We start from the raw sequence: 18485 nt of genomic DNA, 5'->3' as shown, positions 1-18485 counted from the left end.
CATTTTTCATGATATTTGTGGAAGCCTGGCTGCAAGGTGCCGTCAAATAAGGCCTACTTGGATATTATACATTGAATACCCCTATTATAATAGGGCTGCGGCCCGCGGCGACATCAAAATTAGGAAATTGGCCCGCGAACCCATTTGAGTTTGAGACCTCTGGTCTACGCCATACCGGACATTGTTTTCGGCGTCTGAGTATTACTACATTGATATTGAGCAGAGCGTAGAACGGTCTTCTCCATACTTGATTCCGATATCATCCCATTAACAAGGTATACACAGGAGTAGCCAAAACCCCAATCACACGGATTTGGTTTTTATGATACAATAAACACATCAAATCAAGATGGAACCCATACACTTGTTAGATTTTTTACATTAATCTACGATGTATTCCATTGATTGGTTGAATAAGCATCATTCACTGACCATACCTACATACATGTATATCGTATTTAGCTCTTGATGTGTGATTGCGGGTGGAGCTCACAGCAGAGTCCCTAAACATTCACGAACTTAAACTGGATATTTCGAGCAAACTTTCGTAACAAAGCAAGTGAAACTTTCGAGACCGTCAAGGTGCATGTTCGTTCAGTGTTTGATTTTTTATGCTGCCAGCGCCATCCATGGAGTGGCCCGAAGATGAAATGCAAAGAATTTCAACCTAAGAGGCTATGACGTGGAAAAATGTAATATACTTAAGTTTAAAATGTTTGTGAACGTGAACCCCTAAAATTTTCAAGGTTCACACACAGAACACAAACGTGAACCATTAGCTCGGATCTATATAGACCTGTATATACAATAGGAGTCTTATTCTAGTTTCGGAATAATATATGTATTTAATATATGAGCTTGTTCATTAGTCTACGATGGAACATTATCGCAATTACAATTTCCTGGAGGCTCCGTTTTTATTTTTGATGTGTCTGAGCTAACATCTAAGCAGACAAATGTATTGCGTTTCTGTGCGAGACGCATGAGAGACTGCTTTTCGGATCGGTACGCAATATCTTTCATAGACTCTGGCCGAACACATGGCCAAGTACGCGGCGCTGGCTATAACCGACCTCAAGCATGCAATATCACAACATATTCACTATGGAATATAGATTTTAGATACGCGGTGAGATACGAAGCTTCGCGATTACTTTCGAAGTTCTCATTCGAGCAACAGAAAACATTCAACACCCCGAACAATTTCTTCCAACTCGTCACACATTAACCTTATATCTGACAACCGAAGTTCATCAAGGCAGCGCAACGGGAGACGACAGAAATGAAACTTTATGTAAACACATATATCTCATCAATTTTGAAACCAATGCACCATCAATCTCCAAGTAATAATCGTTCACACACGCTTCTCGTCGCTACCACCGCTGATATCACGAAACGTAGCGCGAAATCCAATCAATATAGGACGAAATCGAGGTGTAAACCCCCGGACGATTAGGCAGGCCACAACCCCTTCCCCAGCTAGTAATTCCAACCTGGTACCATCTTCGTTCTCGCGGGTGCTGGCAAACCAGTGGCCCGCCGCTATCTCCCTAAAGGAGGACAACAACTCAGTTCAACATGTGTATGTGTCCCGGACATGGTTGGAAGATGCGCTGGTTATCCGTGCGAAAATCGTAAGCAATGAAGCAATGTGATATATACAAGAGTGTTTGAAATATTGTCACTAACGTATACGCCAAGTCTCCAAGTCTAAATCATGCAATTAGGAATAAGCGATGTGCAAGACAACATACCGAGTATCCGCAGGCTGCACCTACCTGACATGCATCGACGTTTCCTTGCAAGTGCCCCGCACATATCATATCATCCGTGACCCGAGTTCCGTACACGTACGGCTTCGTACAGGTCTCATGAGTTATCAGTCGAACCTTTGCTTCTTGCATGACATTCGGTCTTTTACCTTAACACGTAGCAAATTTTATGAAGCGAATGCATGCATCTGTTTAACTGGCACATAGTCAAGATTCTGAAGAGTCACTAGATATTTGGCAGGACTATACCCGATCAGATATACATTTTTATGACGGGAATAAGTATCTGTATTTAATGGTCATACAGTCAAGATACGGAAGACAAATGACAGCCATTACTACTTTACTACATCCACCCCGTATCTCTAGTCTTTGCTTTTCAATACTGCAGAATAATACAAATAAATCAGGGGATCTACATCTATAGCAAAGAACCAAGAACAACAATTGTGCTAGTTCTGATCCCATACGGGGTAGAGTAGAAACTACTTAAGGGGAGCTGTAAACGACGATGGCGATTTTATGAGAGGTGCTGCTTCTTCAGATCTACATATGTGACAAAGAACAAGTGATGACATTTGTTTTAGTGCAGAGCTCGCACAAGCTCAAAACTATGTTCACGAAGTCGGAACCAGTAACGGTTATTTTGGGGACGTGTTTTCACGAAGTTGGAACCAGTAACGGTTATTTTTGGGGCGGTGTTACGAAACTCCCAACACAGTTGGTAATGTTATAATTACACGCAGACAAACGGATTCGGCGACTCGCCACATTTCAACAGGTGATATTACTAGACCAATCCCGCTTCCTCACCCATCTGATCAACGCCGAAACCCGTCACAAAGCATTCCGGTTCTTCGGTGACATTACGCAACCAATCCGAAAGAGATGGCAAGCATACGAGGTTCACTCCGAGTCCCAACTGTAAAAATTCGTAGATGGCCGAAATAATCATATATAACAGACTGGTGCAGATACGATCGTTGACACCGTGTTGGGCAAAGTAGTTAGCCATGCTGCTGCTTCTGCTTCAGTAGAAGTAAAGGAACACCGCAGAATTCTCAATTATAAGCAGGAGCATAATGTCAGAGATGTCAAAGCTACTTCAGGTTTTAGCGGAAGAAAATGGACCGTCTTGGGAGTGCCCAAGTCGGTCGTTTCTAAAAGTAGATTTGATGGAGGGGTTCGCATACTCTTCAGAAGTTTATCGAAGGTAGCCGCTATTGGAATGGCGCTTTCAATAAATCAATCACTCGTCAGGATTATATTTTCATCTGCTCGAGACATACGCACAATGTACAATGCGATGTAATGAACAGGTATAGGGGCATGCCGAACGACCAACCCAGTCGGAGACGCTTGAACTGACATCCACCTCGACTCAGTGCCCGATGTCACAGTCTTCTTCGATGTTATTCTTTCTTCGTCGGTTTTTTAGAAGCTATTTTTTGCTCTTCATCTTTGTGACCAACGCCAAATGACAAATGAGACAATACAATTAGGCATAATCTTCGAAAATATCATCAGTTACCGTGATATCATTTGATGCGGTCATGATGATTCAACTCGTAAGAGTCGCTGCTATGTTATCATAAACTACTTCCTACTTTTTAATATGTAAAGTGTGCGAACGACAAGAAGAAGTCTTAATTGCTGAACAGATAATAATTACCATGGCTTCCTTCTTCAGTTTCAGCAACGCGATATCGTTTCGGTGACTGGATTCCTCGTAATATTCATGAATGATAGTTTCGCCGACACCTACGTACTGCTCACTTTCATCAATCCTTCTTCTAGACGTGTGACTCCGTCCCAACCCCACAAAGTAATCCGTCGGCTTGTATTTCCTATAGCGGCGCGACCACCGTGCTAATTAAGCATCCAGACGCTCGATAACAACACGGTAAACCCTCTCACTTTTTATGAAAGCAATGAGCAGCAGACAGTACCCAGTCCGACTTGATAAGCGATCCGCCACAGAACGGTATGTTCCAGCTTGGTCTAAAAACTTGTACCTAAATTGAGAACTCGACTTGATTCGCGCATTTCCAACAAGTGACAATGAATTACTATTAGGACTAGGACACAACGATTAGAACGCTCGCATCCTGGCGTGGTGAGATAACATACTGGTATGATCCACAGCTGCAACACTGATGGGTTGAGGGCTCGAGCCCGACCAAGATCGTCTCCAAAACCCCTACTCAAGGGCGGAGAAGTTAGCTGATCAGGATGAATGCTAATCGTGTGATTAAATACTTTGCTAACCCGCGACGCACGAAGTTGGAAAAGCTTAAGCGCGATAATTAGTCATGGTGTCCCGAGTTTTCAATCAGTGACGTTACCTGTTGCATCATAATGCGAAAACGCGTTATTGGCTGTCAAGTCAGTTGTAAATTTATTGAATGAAACAGCACCCTGCACATAAAGCCACTGTAAAAGGTAGAATTATCATCGCGAAATGACAGTTGTGTCCACTTATTACGATTCAGAACGTATCAATATAGAATATTGATATCGCTCTGCAATGGTGGGTACATATTTGTTGATTGTTTAGTGAAGCCATTACCTAGGAGACAACCTGCACGCTCATTATCGGAAATATTTGCAGTTGCACGTAGGAATGGTACGCAGTGCACGCAGTTTCTATAAACAACTAGATATCTATAGTTTGTTAAATCATTAGATTAAAACTGTCCCGGTTTGTTAAATCATGAGATAAAACTAACTTTTTGCGCTACGATCAAGCGGTTTCCCTCATCCTAGGTTGATAAATCCTGACGAACGCGATAATCGACTTCATAGCTAATCCAACTTGATTATCTCCACCCTCAGTGTAGGGGATTTAGCTAAGCTCCTCCCCGCACACGTGATCCGCGTAAGCCATGTCTTAAAAAATCCTATAAGTGGGCTGTGGTACAAGTCGGTATTATGGGGAATCTAAATAAAAAGAATATCGGTCTGGTGTAAAATGACCAATGTAGTCGAAAATATAAGGAGTATAGAACTAACACACATTCGAATGATTGAGTAATGCGAGTCATTTCTTCCGACTAACGGAGATATGCGCCCTTCACACCAAGATATATTTTATCTTATATTGTTTTAGTAATTTCTTCCCACTTTCGAAGCCTCGAAACTTGGGTTGCTCGTTAACTAATCATCTGAAACATATCTCACGCGCGTGCGCTGTGCTGACAAAGTCTACGCTCACAGGAATCTGTGTGCCGTGCACAAAAAAAAATCCACCTGTCGTTCGAAAAAAAAAACCATCACTATATCTATCGCACTGATGTTCATCAGACCAAATTAACCATTCTGATGTACAACCTTCCATCACTAATTTGCAATCAGTAATTCGTAATCAGACGAAGCGCCACCATCTCTTTTGGTAGCAAATATATTCAAATGCGATAAAAAAAATAACTCGGGAGTCCGTCGCAGCATACGTCAATGTTTCGCCAAAATTCGGGGAAATCGAGAGTAGAGCCAAAGTGATGACCTGTTTTTTACTCGACACCACACATTACCGGAAAATGCGGGTGAATCGGGAGTCCAGCAGTGGCAACCCTATGTTACGCACTCTTGTCCAAGGGACCGCGCAGTGAGTTGGTGAGTTTGCGCAGACTCGTACTAGATTTTCCCCCTGCCTTTATATTACCTGCCACGGCCATTCGTGAAGCTGTGCGTTCCTGCCACCTACAACCCGTGCTACTGGCACCTCGAACTCTCTCGTACCACATCCGGTAGACTCCTCCGCAATGCATGGATATTTCTTCCCGCAGCTTTTCGTCTGAACCGTTTCACCCGAACACTGACCGGATAGACACCTGACAAGAGTTCGTTGACTTCAACGATTTAAATATAGGTCCCTTGGTCTGCGGTTATACTTGCGTGTTCTGATCTTTTCCCCGTCGCATTCGGAACTGCATGGCGACCATTCGCCCCACCCACTCCAATCGAACGTGCCAGTGGAGTTACTTGCCGATTCACGATAGTCCACGTAGTTCGACCCTAGACAAGACATGGATTTCACTTAATATCTTTTACCGCACTGTGAGCCCTCTCCATGAGTGAAAATATCAAAAAAGCCAAGATACAGCAACAATATTGACCGGAAATATTAGAACTAGGTATTATTTTCTACACGATTCGGGTGATTCGGTGAATTGATGCCGTAATATGTATTGCGAACAGTGCAATGCAAATCGCCGAAAAATAGCTTCAGACATGACACCTAGAAACAAACGATGCATATTTCAATTCGAAAAGTGTTGGAGCCTGTCATAATTTTTTTAGAAATCATCAACAAGAAGGCTAGAAGTCAAGAAATGATTGATGAGAAGAAGTACGTAGTCCTTAACTGACTATATTTAAGCCTACCCCAGCATATATATATGCACATTGCACTCACGCAATATTTACTGTAGGCCTATAGTAGGCCTATTCTACTGCGTAAAGAACTTTCATATGCTGAAGGAAAGAAGGAGAATGATATTCATATAATTGAACTGGGCTTTACCGGGCAGCGCCTACAATTATAGCTGGATTGCCATCGGCATGCTGCTGGCATAATTCGTGCCTTGTTCAACCCATAAGTTGGATATATATATGCGACAACGATTGATATCAGGAAATTATACCTCTTTAACCCTGCACTTATAAACCAGGCTCGATTTTTAGACCCTACACATCATTACCACATCTGTCTTCGTCAGAGTTATCCCCGCAATCGTTTTCCCCGTCACACAACCAATGCCAAGGTACGCAAAATGAGAAATGTTTGCAAATGTACTGATCCTCTCCACATCTATCAGACCCTGTAATATTGACTTGTTGCAGCGCGGTGCAGCACGGAAACTATTGTGACTGAGCTCACGATGACCACACAATTCCTCGCTTTCATCGTAATGATTAGGGCAATCAAGTATTGCATCACACTGCCACTCTGCTGGGAGGCAAGGACATGAAACTTCCGAGACCCGCGCTCCATCGCAACACGAAAAATGTGCATTATCGCATCTCGGTTCTGTTGAAGGATGCAGCAAGATAACTTTGTGATCTTGCCAAAATAGAGAGAATACACTTACTGCAATAGTGTTCATCCAATCCATACCGGCAATCTGCAACTCCGTCGCACACACGGCTTATCGGAATGAGAAATCCCACCGGGTAATCTGTACGAATAATCAAATTGAGTTGTTTAATAGCCTTAAAATCCTCTCTAAGTTAATAGCTGTGGTGAGCTTGATCCTAGGATTGATCGACTGAATTAAGATAATAACGTGGCGTATGCCAAGACAACACTCACCATAAACGCACTCGAAACAGTCAATTTCATCAGATGCGTCGGTACAATCTATAACACCGTTGCATACCCAGTTCTTCCTCAAACACGAATGGTCCCAGTAGCAGTAAAATTCGTCCGGACCGCATGTTCCCGTGGTAACCTATTTTTCACAGTACACAAGTGTTGAATGGTGGGTATCAGGAATTATTAAACTATGCTAACGCGCGTAATAATATACTGATTGTGATTATACTCACCTCCGGATGACTTCTCTGATTTTGGTCGGTAGTTCCATTACTTTCAAGAGGATCTGGCCCCGTGGAAACGAGATCATGCTGGGTTATATTGGCCAGCGCCCTATGGTTCTCGATAAAATTAAGAAGCAAGGAAATTTCTTTCTTCTCGTCTGAAAATGTTAGCGCCTATTATTTACGCTATTCAGTGCACGAGTACGAGTCTGTCATGAATGACTAGCACTTGTATATTGAACAAATGATGTTGCGGTACATACCTTCGCTAACGTCTGACGTGACAGGATACATGCAATGAACTGTCAGTAGAAAGGAAACAAAGGTGAAAGAAAATCGCGACTCGGACATGATCAGGCGATAACACAGTCACGTAATAAACATTTGAGTTGGAACGGGCTGTCGTGTGCTGAGCTGATTACGTTCAGTGAGATGGAACGGGTTGTGGCCTATGGCTCAGCAGTACATCGTGTTACAATGATGGTGAACATAACTGCACTGTATAATTGGATAGCTTAGCTTACTCTGCCAGAGTATCTTTTCTTGGAAAACATTCACATTGTTCACTGTTCAGTTCCCAACCGTTAAATCGAACGATTACAATTTCGCGTTAGTTAAATATTCGTTTAACGCACAGTTTCCTATTTGACTTACATTTTATTGTCATGAATGTGATAAAGACTATTTTCAAGTTTAATGGTTTTAATAGCTATGGTCTTCTGAGGTGATGCCTTGGTACATAACATAAACAATTTCGTAACCATTCTGAAGCAAGGTTGTGACCTGCGACGAACAATTTATTCATGATTCGACATCAGCAGTAGGCTATCCTGATGCCTAGTCGTCAATCAGATCATGTATGTTGAATGTAAATGCTGATATAGCTTATACCTTACATTCCGTCGCTGTTATGAAGTTCAGTTCGCGTTAATGAAAGCTCTTCGTCATCTAATCCAACGAGTTTCTTAGCCCCGGGCAATCTTCCCAGAGGAGACAATCTGGTTTGACTTGTCGATCAAAATCAGAGGAACGTTTCGCACAGCGTCATAGCCGGACCCGTCATAATATCTTATAGTAAGATGAAACAGACCGGCGTGTGAACTTTTTATAGCTGGTCAGTGGGAACAGGGTGGTTTATTTCAGCTTGCAGAATTCTTCTTGTTAAACATATAACAGTGATTGATCACCTTGTGCAGCAAAATTGTGATGTATTTCCAGTTTTAAAATAGTCGGTGAATAGGTTATAGGTTGAGAGCATGGCTGGTTTGATTCCTCAGCGGCTAATTTCATCAACGGCCACGGGGCCAATCGCAAGAACTCAAGGTTATCAGGTAAGTGAGACATTTTCCAACATTTTCCAACTCCCTCGCAGTCTTAGGCTAGCGTTCCATGAAAGCGTATTTTCTGCTCCAAATCAACTCTGTTGAAATGACTAATCCAAGGACACTTTCAATTATAGTTGAACAACTGATCATCCTATTATAGAAATTAAACATGGAACGGCAACGACCGATTTTGCAGCTTCGTTCCGCTTCGCTGAGGCTGGAGTGGGGAATTGTTTTACGTAAGCGACTGTAGGATTTCTGGCAATCCAAAAGCTATCTTCCCGAGCGCAGAAATTATTGAATCTGGTCTTGATGGAAAGCTACTGTTGCACCGATTCCGAAAATATAAATTAAAATAATGATCAGGCACTGATCCAACTAGAATCTGTACTCCAAGTCTGAAATATCGGCATTGTTCAGAACAATCGGGTAACGGCAACACAATGGCCATAACAATGACCCTTTGTGACTCTTCGATTGTTCGAACAATGCCAATATTTCAGATTGGAGGACGGATTCTAGGTGGATCAGTGCCTGATCATTATTTTAATTTATATTTCCGGAATCGGTGCAACAGTAGCTTTCGATCAAGACCAGATTCAATAATTTCTACGCTCGGGAAGATAGCTTTTGGATTGCCAGAAATCCTACAGTCGCTTACGCAAAACAATTCCCCACTCCAGCCTCGGCGAAGCGGAACGAAGCTGCAAAATCGGTCGTTGCCGTTCCAAGTTTAATTTCTATAATCCTATCAACTATAATAGCATAGGTGGCTGACCTTTTCGGCCAAAGGGCCACATGACCAGGACTACATCGTCATGCAGCGTTTTTACGGTCGACGGTCATCATCATGAGAACACCCATTCCGTACCAATGATCTATATGCGTACTATAGCGTACTATAGGATTCCAATCATTCCATGTCATGTACGTCGGCTATATCGGATGAAAATCGTCCGTAGGCTCATACTACATGTTCTTTGGAAAGTATTTGGCATAATTATACAACTTTAAAAAAACAACATTTTTTTAAAGACCTTTGTTGAAAACATGTTTTAAACAACGTGATATGTCTAGATATGTCTATCGTACTAGCTCATTGATGCAACTCCTCATTCTGCTCTGAACAGCTTTTCAAATCCTCAAGCCACAATGGATCAGTAATGAGCGGATTGGATAGTCTGAGGAGTGACGGAATATTGTGTGACGTGACCCTTATGGCCGAAGAGAAGAGCTTTCCAGCGCATAAAAATGTCCTGTCGTCCTGTAGCGCTTACCTCAAAAACCTATTCAGCTCCGATGGGGGCCTCACGCGAGATCACGAGGTGAGCATTTTACTTCTATTTCATCATAATCGATCATCAAATGTCAAATGTTTTTATCCTGTGAAGGTGGTTGAAGTTCGCGGCGTTAGCTCAGAAGGCCTGAATCACGTGATCAATTTTGTTTACACCTCCGAGTTGGAATTAACAATGACTAACGTGCAACAAGTACTTGCCGCCGCAGGCCACTTACAATTGAAAGAAATATTGAATTTTTGCAAGGTAAAATATTTTCACGCTGTTCAAAATTGGATTATAGATTTCGATCATTGATTGGGTCCTTTAGGGTGACCAAATATTGTATTTCAGTCGTTTCTTATGACGGAAATATCCGTCTACAACTGCGTCAACATCATTCACATTGCGGAACACTACGAGTTGAACGGAGTAGAAGATAAGGTCTATTCATTTATTGCTGAACATCTGAATGAGCTTGTCAAGACTGAGGAACTGCAGGTATCAAGTTGGCTGGAGTCCCACCACTCCCATCCTATTCATAGATATTCGTTTTAAAACATTCCAGAAACTGAATATCAATAATATGTCATTCTTACTGGATTCCTACTCTCTGAAAAACGTTTCAGAGCTTGAACTATTTGAAGCTGCAAGGCAATGGCTGCTCTTTGACTCTGACCGGTAAGTTATTGAGTCGCCGTTTGCCAAAGCCATGTATGTAGGCATTATTTACTTGGATTTAGATATAAGTGTGTGCGTCAGTTGATGGAGAAAATACATTTCCCGCTTATTCCCCCGCGGGATCTTCTTCGATATGTGAATTTCGTGGACTTCATGCGATTGGAATGCAATTATTTATTGTTAGAAGCATCTAACTACCACATGCTGCCGCACTCACAGCCAGTTTTACAATCTGTGCGCACTCAAGTAAGTAACGATTCATTCATTTCGCATAACACCGCAAAGCGCGGAGTTTCGAAAACTATCGAGTCCTAGTAAATTCGGTCCTGCACGTTTCCGTTCCATCAAGATTGAGCGATATGTTGGTCTGAATATAGGCCTAGTTGTCGCACTCACCCTCTATTTGGACTTCATTTCTCAGGCCGTCCAATCCATTGCGTTTATACAATTACGGCTTAGCACGCCATTATTATATTATTTTATAATACTAAAAAGGAATTGTGGTGCTTATCTCCGCAAACGGTCAGGGACACCACGTGCATGGTTTCAAGTGCTTTGTAAGTCAATGATGAAATCATGAGCAACACAAGCCTCTGCGCATTTTAGGTTAGATCAACTGACCAACGAATGGTCATAGTCGGCGGGGTGGACCAACACGACAGAGTATCGAATCAGTTGCTTGCAATCAACGAGGACATGTCCAAGTCCGAATTCTTGCCTCCCATGCACGAAGGTCTGTGCAGCCATTGCGTGGTCATTCTGAACAATTTCTTGTACGTTCTTGGAGGGCAGAATCTCTTTGATGAAAGAGGAACGACGGCCGTCAACACAGTAATCAGATATGATCCACGGTTAGTATGTGTTGTTGTCATTGTTGTTGGTTTTGTGATATTCATGGTGTTTTTTGGCCACAATGGTCATTTACACCAGGCCGGTATTTTTTATTATGATTCCATAGTTGTCGTATTGTACCACGGCCCTCTTCCAGGCTTTTTCAAGACACCACTTATGCGGATCAAGTTAGTGTGATGATATGTAAGTCCGAAAACGAGAGACGAGACGGATATCATTTCTCACGTGTTGATCTCTCTACTATCTATTTCAGAGGTCTCAAACACGCGGCCCGCGGGCCGCATGCGGCCCTCGAGAACATTTTGTGCGGCCCGCGACGGCATTATGAAATTTCAAGTATTCGACAATATGGTCAAGTGCCACATCTCTTTTAGATATAAAAATTCGAAGTTCACTCTGAAACTACTATAAAAACCACTGAAATTTCCACGAACTACTCTATCACATCACTTTTAAAAGCTACCATGCGGTAGAAGATCAGCTATTACATTTCTAGTTCATGATGATAAAACTTGACCCATTGCTGATTTGTGATTGAAAATTCAGATTTGGTTTGGTGCGACCTTTCGTAAAATTACTCGATTTCGGATTGACTGGGTGATTAAGAAATAAAACGGACTCGAGTTGAGTCGGGCAACCGTTAAAATTACACAAGGACTTGCGACTCGGAACGGTGACTTGGTAATCCTACGGACGCAACAATCTATGAAACTATCATGGGGAATAGTGATATATCAAAAGGTGGTAGCTTTCGTTGCGTATGGTATCTAGCTATTTTATCAGGTCAGTATGGCAACCATCGGTATTGTGAGACCCCTGTGACGTATAGTTGTAACATGCTGCTGGGTGTTGTTTGTTTTCTTTATCTATGTTATTACTGGTGACGAGTAAGTTAGTAGTACGCTCCACAGCTGTAACACCAATGAATTCATCGACGATTGGACGTTTCTATTCCAGGGGCTCTTAACCAGGGTCCGTAGACCCTTCGGGGTACGAAGCCCCACATCAGGGAGATGCATTGTGGAATTAGGCCTATATGCTGTGGAATATTTCTTGGCCAATTTATTCAACACTGGAAAATGGTCTTCGCGCTACGCGCGATTTTATGTGAATGTGCTTTCTGATTTTATTATAGGTAGGTATGTAGGCCCTACCATTAGAAATTGTGTTGAAAATGAACAGGGGCTACGAGAAATCTTATTGGAAGCACGAGGGATACGATCGCTAAAGTTCAGAAACAATGCTATTACTATAGCTCAATAATGATTATGTTTAAGTTGTTATTGACATGTTCCAGTAATAATCGGAGGCAAAATCTAATGCTGATTCATTTGACTTTGGCAATGACAGTAACAATAGCATACTTATCACGAATACATCAAAAACAGGATTGGGCTACACCGCTCAAATGCTCTGATATCAGATCAATCTACAGTAGATTTTAAAATGGTCTGCATAAAATTTTGGCACGTCAAAGGTCCACTAGCTGCAATATTACAACCCGACAGTTTGACAATGTCATGATGCATCCTCTCACATGATGTCTATAACTCATTATTTTAACAAATTATGCCCGGCACAAAACAATTTTAATAAAATATTTGAAAATGTGATTTCTTCCGTGTCAAGCGTGAATAGTACAATAATTACTAAATTATATTTTCACGATATTTGTGGAATGCCTGTCCGCAAGCTTCCGTCAAACAACAGCTATATACTTGGAAATTATACATTGAATAACCCTATTATTGATGCTGCGGCCCGCGGCGTCATCAAAAACTGGAAATTGGCCCGTGAGCACATTTGAGTTTGAGACCTCTGATCTATTTCATTCGAAAACGAGAGACCTAACGGATACCATTTCTCTCTTGCCGATCTCTCTGCGATAAATTTTATCGTAAAAACGAGAGATGTGGACGACACCAATTTATTTCTGTCGACATCTATATAGTATACTATCAACTTATTGTCCTTATCGTCTGTATGGCCTGGCCATGGCCAGTGGCCAGTCATCGAATTCACAACATCTAGTGGTAGGGCAATACAAAGATTAATAAATCATCAAAATAATACAAGAGTCATTATCGCCAAATATTGTACTGGGGCAAAATGCCGAGTAGCTAAGCTCCATTAACCCCTAATACCTAGCTACCTAACTTGTTGTCTCTTATAATAGGTTCAATATATGGATGAGAATATCGACGATGAACGACAAGCGAGCTGGATTTACGTCCAGCGTCGTTGACAACCGGATTTACGCGTTGGGAGGAGTGAACAGCGCTGGTCGGCTGTCTTCGATGGAATGCTATTCTTTGGAAGATGATAAATGGAGATACGTGGCGTCAGTACAGACCGGACTTTGCGACCACGCTCAAGCAGTCTACGGGAATTTGATTTATATTAGCGGCGGATTCAAGGAAGGCAGATTCAGCAACCAACTCCTAGCTTACAGCCCAAGGTGACGTTATACAAGTTCTTTAAACGAAACACAACTTGACAGTCGGGAATCCACGTTATGAGCAATTTTCCGGCCATTTGAACTCTTTGGAATCCATCTGCGAGCACTGAAAGCACGTATTTCCGCCATCTTGTTTCTCAAAATCGCCCACTGGGGGATGATATCGTCTAGATTGGGAACCACTGGGTTAGACTATCCGATAGCTTCAACGACCCCAGGTGAAAATGAGTTTCCCGTCCCTTCCACAATCCAACAAAAATTTAAAATGAATGTTGGATATTCGAATGATGTAATATATATTTAGACACGACACATGGCATGAACGATCATCGATGCACTACGCGCGTGGATGGCATGCGATGGTTTCATATGGAGACAATATTTTGGTGACCGGTGGAAACAGCGGTCTCACTAAAAGGGTCGACATACATGGTACGACACCAGTTTGATTACCAAACGTTCTGGACTGTACACAATATTTTCAACTTCTAGAAACTGAGATATACAATGGACTTACTGACCAATGGACGCTTGCTGCCCCGCTACCGATGCCGCATAGCGAAGGCGGCTGTGAGATATACGAAGGAAAGCTTTATCTTGTCGGTGGGTACAGCTGGGCCCAACAGAAATGCCTTAGTACAATCCAAAGATATGATCCTACAAAAGACGAATGGGAGAATGCTGGTAAGGCCTTCCATGACATATTATAATGTTCGTTATTGAAATTTATGATAAGCTTAATGTAAATGCGATATATTCCGTATGTGCTTAAGCTTGTACGTATGTATTTAGGTAATCTACCAATTGAACTCTCTGGTGTTCGACTAACGCTTGTGACGATACCATATTCCGTGTCGCCACGCAATGGTCTCGTGTCTGGAGGTCACGTACCACAATCATGGCCGCCTAAACAGGTTTGATATATTCATTCCGCTTATATATTGCTGCATGTCAATACGGGTTTCGCTTGCGCAGGACCCGCGACTTATGATGGGCGGTATGGTCGGTATGCCGCTGATGGGAATGATGGGAATGCCGCCTGGAGGCTTCCCAGGTAATCCAGGATCATCTTATCATCCGGGAATGCAACCAGTGTCCGGATTCATGGACCCGGCAGCGATGCAGGATATGAGGGAGGCGATGGCAAATATGAACTTGAATGGTGAACATGGCGGGTGAGATGTATGCTCATCACACTTCACCATTTCTGGCAAATTGTTCATAACCATTTCCAAAAATATGTATAGGCACAATCAGACTTGGACAACTAGAAAATTTTCAGCTTTTCCCAATTAGATTAGAATTATAATTAGAACTACATAATTTTTGCAAATTAGATTAGAATTAGAATTATTTGGGAAGAAGTTGGCAAGAAACTTGGGAATAGAATGAAATTGTGAATGAGAAATAAATAGGCCACTGCTAAATCAAGCTCAGTTCATATGAAATCACAGTGCGTTCCCCTAACCACGAGAATGGTGAACGTTGTACACCACGCTTGGCTCGTTTTGCACTCACCAGGGGTCACCAAGATGCGGCCGGCGATCTGATTTGTGATTTTGAAAGAACGTGAAGTAAAGCATTTTGAAATACTGAAATTGATTTTAGTTTCAAATTAGTATTATTGTTGTTGTTGTTTCAAAATAAGCTATTCGCCTGTGCCCAACAACACTAAACCGCACTAGCTGAAACGACCTCGGCCAATTACTAACGCATGCTATTATTCGTCACAATTACTACCATGATTGTAAGTACGGTGTAAGAGTAAGAAATGCGATAGTGGCTTGACACTGGATTTCCCTGCGCCAGAGGGATATTCTTGTTAACTCGCTGTAAAATGCCGCGGACTACGAGATATTTTCAGGAAAACAATAAATTAGATTAGAATTAGAATTAGAATTAGAAAATAGGACCATTTCACAAATTAGATTAGAATTAGAATTAGAGCATCGAGACATTTCGCATATTAGATTAGAATTAGATTACTCACATTTCGCTCTAATTTAGTGAAATTAGGAAACTAGAATTATCTAGTTGTCCAAGCCTGGGCATAATATCCCGTCTTCATCTTCATGCATGCGTCGATGTTTGAATTCGGCCTTAAGGAGCTAGGTAATATATGTGAGCTTCTCCAAACACTACACCCATTTCAAAACTACCATTGCAGAATAACCGTCTTTCATTTCCTCGTACATCCAAAACCGTCCGTATAACATTATAGCTGTCCGTTTCAGATTCGGCATGCCACCACAAATGAATAGATCAGATTCGCTAAAAGGGAGAGGCAATCCGTCGTTTGCTCCTCCATTCGACGGAATGAGAGATCCAAGACTGTCCAGTATGGATAGTCAGTCATTCTACAAGTAAGATCATGATGTCACAGAAGCTGATCAATATTTAGATCTCCTATTTAAGGATGTCAGTGGGTCGTAAGGTTATGGCTGATTTTCAGATATATACGGGTCACAGTCATCAGTACCGTCAGTGCCTGGAATTAGAAATGAATTAAACAAATCATCATCAAGCCGGTTGAATTATAGAAACAGTACGGACTCCTTAATTTTGTTTTCGGAATTTCCAGGGTATCAAACCAATTTCGTCGTGCTATTTCATATCACTAATGATAATATAGCGATAATATAAAATTCAATGCAATACTTGCATTCACACGACAGACTTCGCGTATGAGACCCCGATTTTAAATTTGTCCATTTCACCTTCAGTCGCCCGCGAACAGCGAGTGCGGACGAGAGCGTAACGAGAAACATCCTGCTCGCAAAGTCCGGTACCGATCCAGGAGACCTCGCGTTTGGCAAGTCCAACTCTCTCGCTCGCTCTACCGGATCCAGCGGCAAGTCCGGCAAGAGCGCCAGCTTTCGTGAACCAGTCGAAGAACCCGAATATCCTAGCGATGGTTCGAATGTGAACAGTAGAAGAATATCAAATGCCCATCAAGACGAGAGTGATGTCGATGAGAGCACGATTCGAGCATACCGGTAAAGGAACCGCAGTGAAACACAACATCTGATCGGTTGGATCATCGCCCGTTTCATTGTCGTCATACTGTTTTTGTGGATAACAAACGCTAGCCTCGATGATGTTGATGTTACTTTGATGGACGATGCGGTTTAACCTTAACACCATCTGCCCAAGCTACCAAATAGACCATTTATGACCCGAGAGTCCGTGACTCTACAGTTCAAATTATCGTGACAATACCTTTACAGTGTGCTGTCCGGTCAGAGCCAGTATAGCAGACAGTTTATTGGCACGATGAATGTGGTTATCTAAATAAAAATTGCTATGAATCTTACTTTTACGCCGCGGTTCAGTCTGTACATTCCTCATATGCACTTTCTATTCGCATTTGTGATGCTTGAGTATATATTGTCTCTATATTGAACATAGTCTGTAGTTGATGTCACACCTACACTTTGATTTGATATAATTTCTTGTTGCCCGATCGCGACATTGAATATACTGAAATACGATCGTATAAATGTTTCTGATTTATGTGCTGGAAGTACGATTCATGTGCTGGAAGTACGGGATATAGAGATTGATTACGTTCTTTCAATAGATATTGTCTCCATAACCAAATTGAGAGGTATGCCAGTGAGCCACTAATCCTACAAATAAATGAAACAATGAAAAGTTTTAAGACCCTTATGCGTCCATCTGATTACATTCTCTGTGGTATGAAATATTCAACACGAACGTATTAATTGATGATAAATGCGAACCTCAAGTTGGTAACGTGATACGAAGCAATCAATGATCATGTGGGGCAAATATGGCATCTGCTGAGAGCGCCAGACAATTAAGTAAATGAAATCGATATCGACAATAAAACCACGAAAAAAATCTCACAAAGAAACTTTGTTTCGGAACAGATGGTGCATAGCTTTCGTCATCGTCATAATAATTAAGATTGACCGATAGCAGGAAGGCCACTGTGTACCTAGCTACCATGGCATCGAGTATATTGCAGCTGTAGTTAGAGCATGGCAACGAAACTGGGTAAAAATCAGAATAAAAGTATGTAGACCTAAGTCAGATGGATGTGCAACTGATAAATCGCTACTCAAAAGATTTGGTGTTCTAAACATAGAAGATATGAGGAATCTAGAAATTGCCAAGTATATGTATTAGTTCCATTGCGGTCATTGTCCCTCAAATTTCAACGACTACTTCACCTTGGAGTCAAAAGCGCACAAGTACGGCACACGCGCGTCAACGAAGAACAACTACCATATGATCAGGACGACGCAGGCGCGGCGCGATCCCGCGGGCCGCGTGTTGGTGACCCCTGATCTCAAAGACTACTCCAAGTCGTTTCGACACCTTTCTATCTTTTCATTGTATCGCAGTTTTGTGGTGTTTTGAAATGATGAAAATATTATTAAAACTGATTGATTGATTGATTTTGAAACACCAAGATCCGAAGGTCAATGTGCCGTGTACAGTGCATAACATCATACTTTACCCAGTAATTATATGTCTAATGCTACCCGAAGATGGAGTTAGGGGATCGAGATAATATCTCATGATGTATGGAGTAATTCGGGTGCAAGCACTG

The 18485-nt window shown here is 42.0% G+C and overlaps 2 protein-coding genes and 1 long non-coding RNA gene across 4 annotated transcripts; 1 reads left to right on the top strand and 2 right to left on the bottom strand.

Annotated features, from left to right (window-relative positions):
* Positions 1-1272: 1272 nt before the first annotated feature.
* On the bottom strand, positions 1273-7732 carry LOC145454095 (uncharacterized). 2 transcript variants are annotated; one of them, XM_080332116.1, is made up of 13 exons: positions 7577-7732; positions 7323-7471; positions 7087-7225; positions 6866-6952; positions 6655-6804; positions 6476-6595; positions 5666-5789; positions 5437-5605; positions 3693-3790; positions 3448-3622; positions 2589-2697; positions 1782-1924; positions 1273-1553 (listed from the first exon to the last, which is right to left on the bottom strand). In XM_080332116.1, the coding sequence occupies exons 1-13, from the start codon at positions 7662-7664 to the stop codon at positions 1392-1394; spliced, it is 1713 nt and encodes a 570-aa protein (XP_080188242.1). In that variant the 5' UTR covers positions 7665-7732; the 3' UTR covers positions 1273-1391. The 2 variants fall into 2 exon arrangements, with proteins under 2 accessions (XP_080188242.1, XP_080188243.1); XM_080332117.1 differs by lacking the exon at positions 1273-1553 and having other exon boundaries at positions 1828-1963.
* Positions 2283-2577, bottom strand: LOC145454096 (uncharacterized). Its single transcript, XR_013920040.1, has 2 exons — positions 2430-2577; positions 2283-2386 (listed from the first exon to the last, which is right to left on the bottom strand). It is a non-coding gene; the product is annotated as an uncharacterized LOC145454096 (long non-coding RNA).
* Positions 7733-8489: 757 nt separating the features above from the next.
* Positions 8490-17406, top strand: LOC145454093 (kelch-like protein 9). Its single transcript, XM_080332114.1, has 14 exons — positions 8490-8644; positions 9769-9963; positions 10030-10182; positions 10270-10416; positions 10484-10596; positions 10659-10842; positions 11203-11447; positions 13625-13906; positions 14211-14338; positions 14399-14590; positions 14699-14820; positions 14882-15081; positions 16141-16269; positions 16630-17406. The coding sequence occupies exons 1-14, from the start codon at positions 8570-8572 to the stop codon at positions 16904-16906; spliced, it is 2442 nt and encodes an 813-aa protein (XP_080188240.1). The 5' UTR covers positions 8490-8569; the 3' UTR covers positions 16907-17406.
* Positions 17407-18485: the final 1079 nt, after the last annotated feature.

Source organism: Botryllus schlosseri, chromosome 13 (assembly GCF_051294905.1).
Source record: "Botryllus schlosseri isolate E-star chromosome 13, Bs_hap1, whole genome shotgun sequence".
Lineage (NCBI taxonomy): Eukaryota > Metazoa > Chordata > Ascidiacea > Stolidobranchia > Styelidae > Botryllus > Botryllus schlosseri.
Note: the sequence above shows the minus strand (reverse complement) of the source record. Positions and strands in the feature narration are given on the sequence as shown.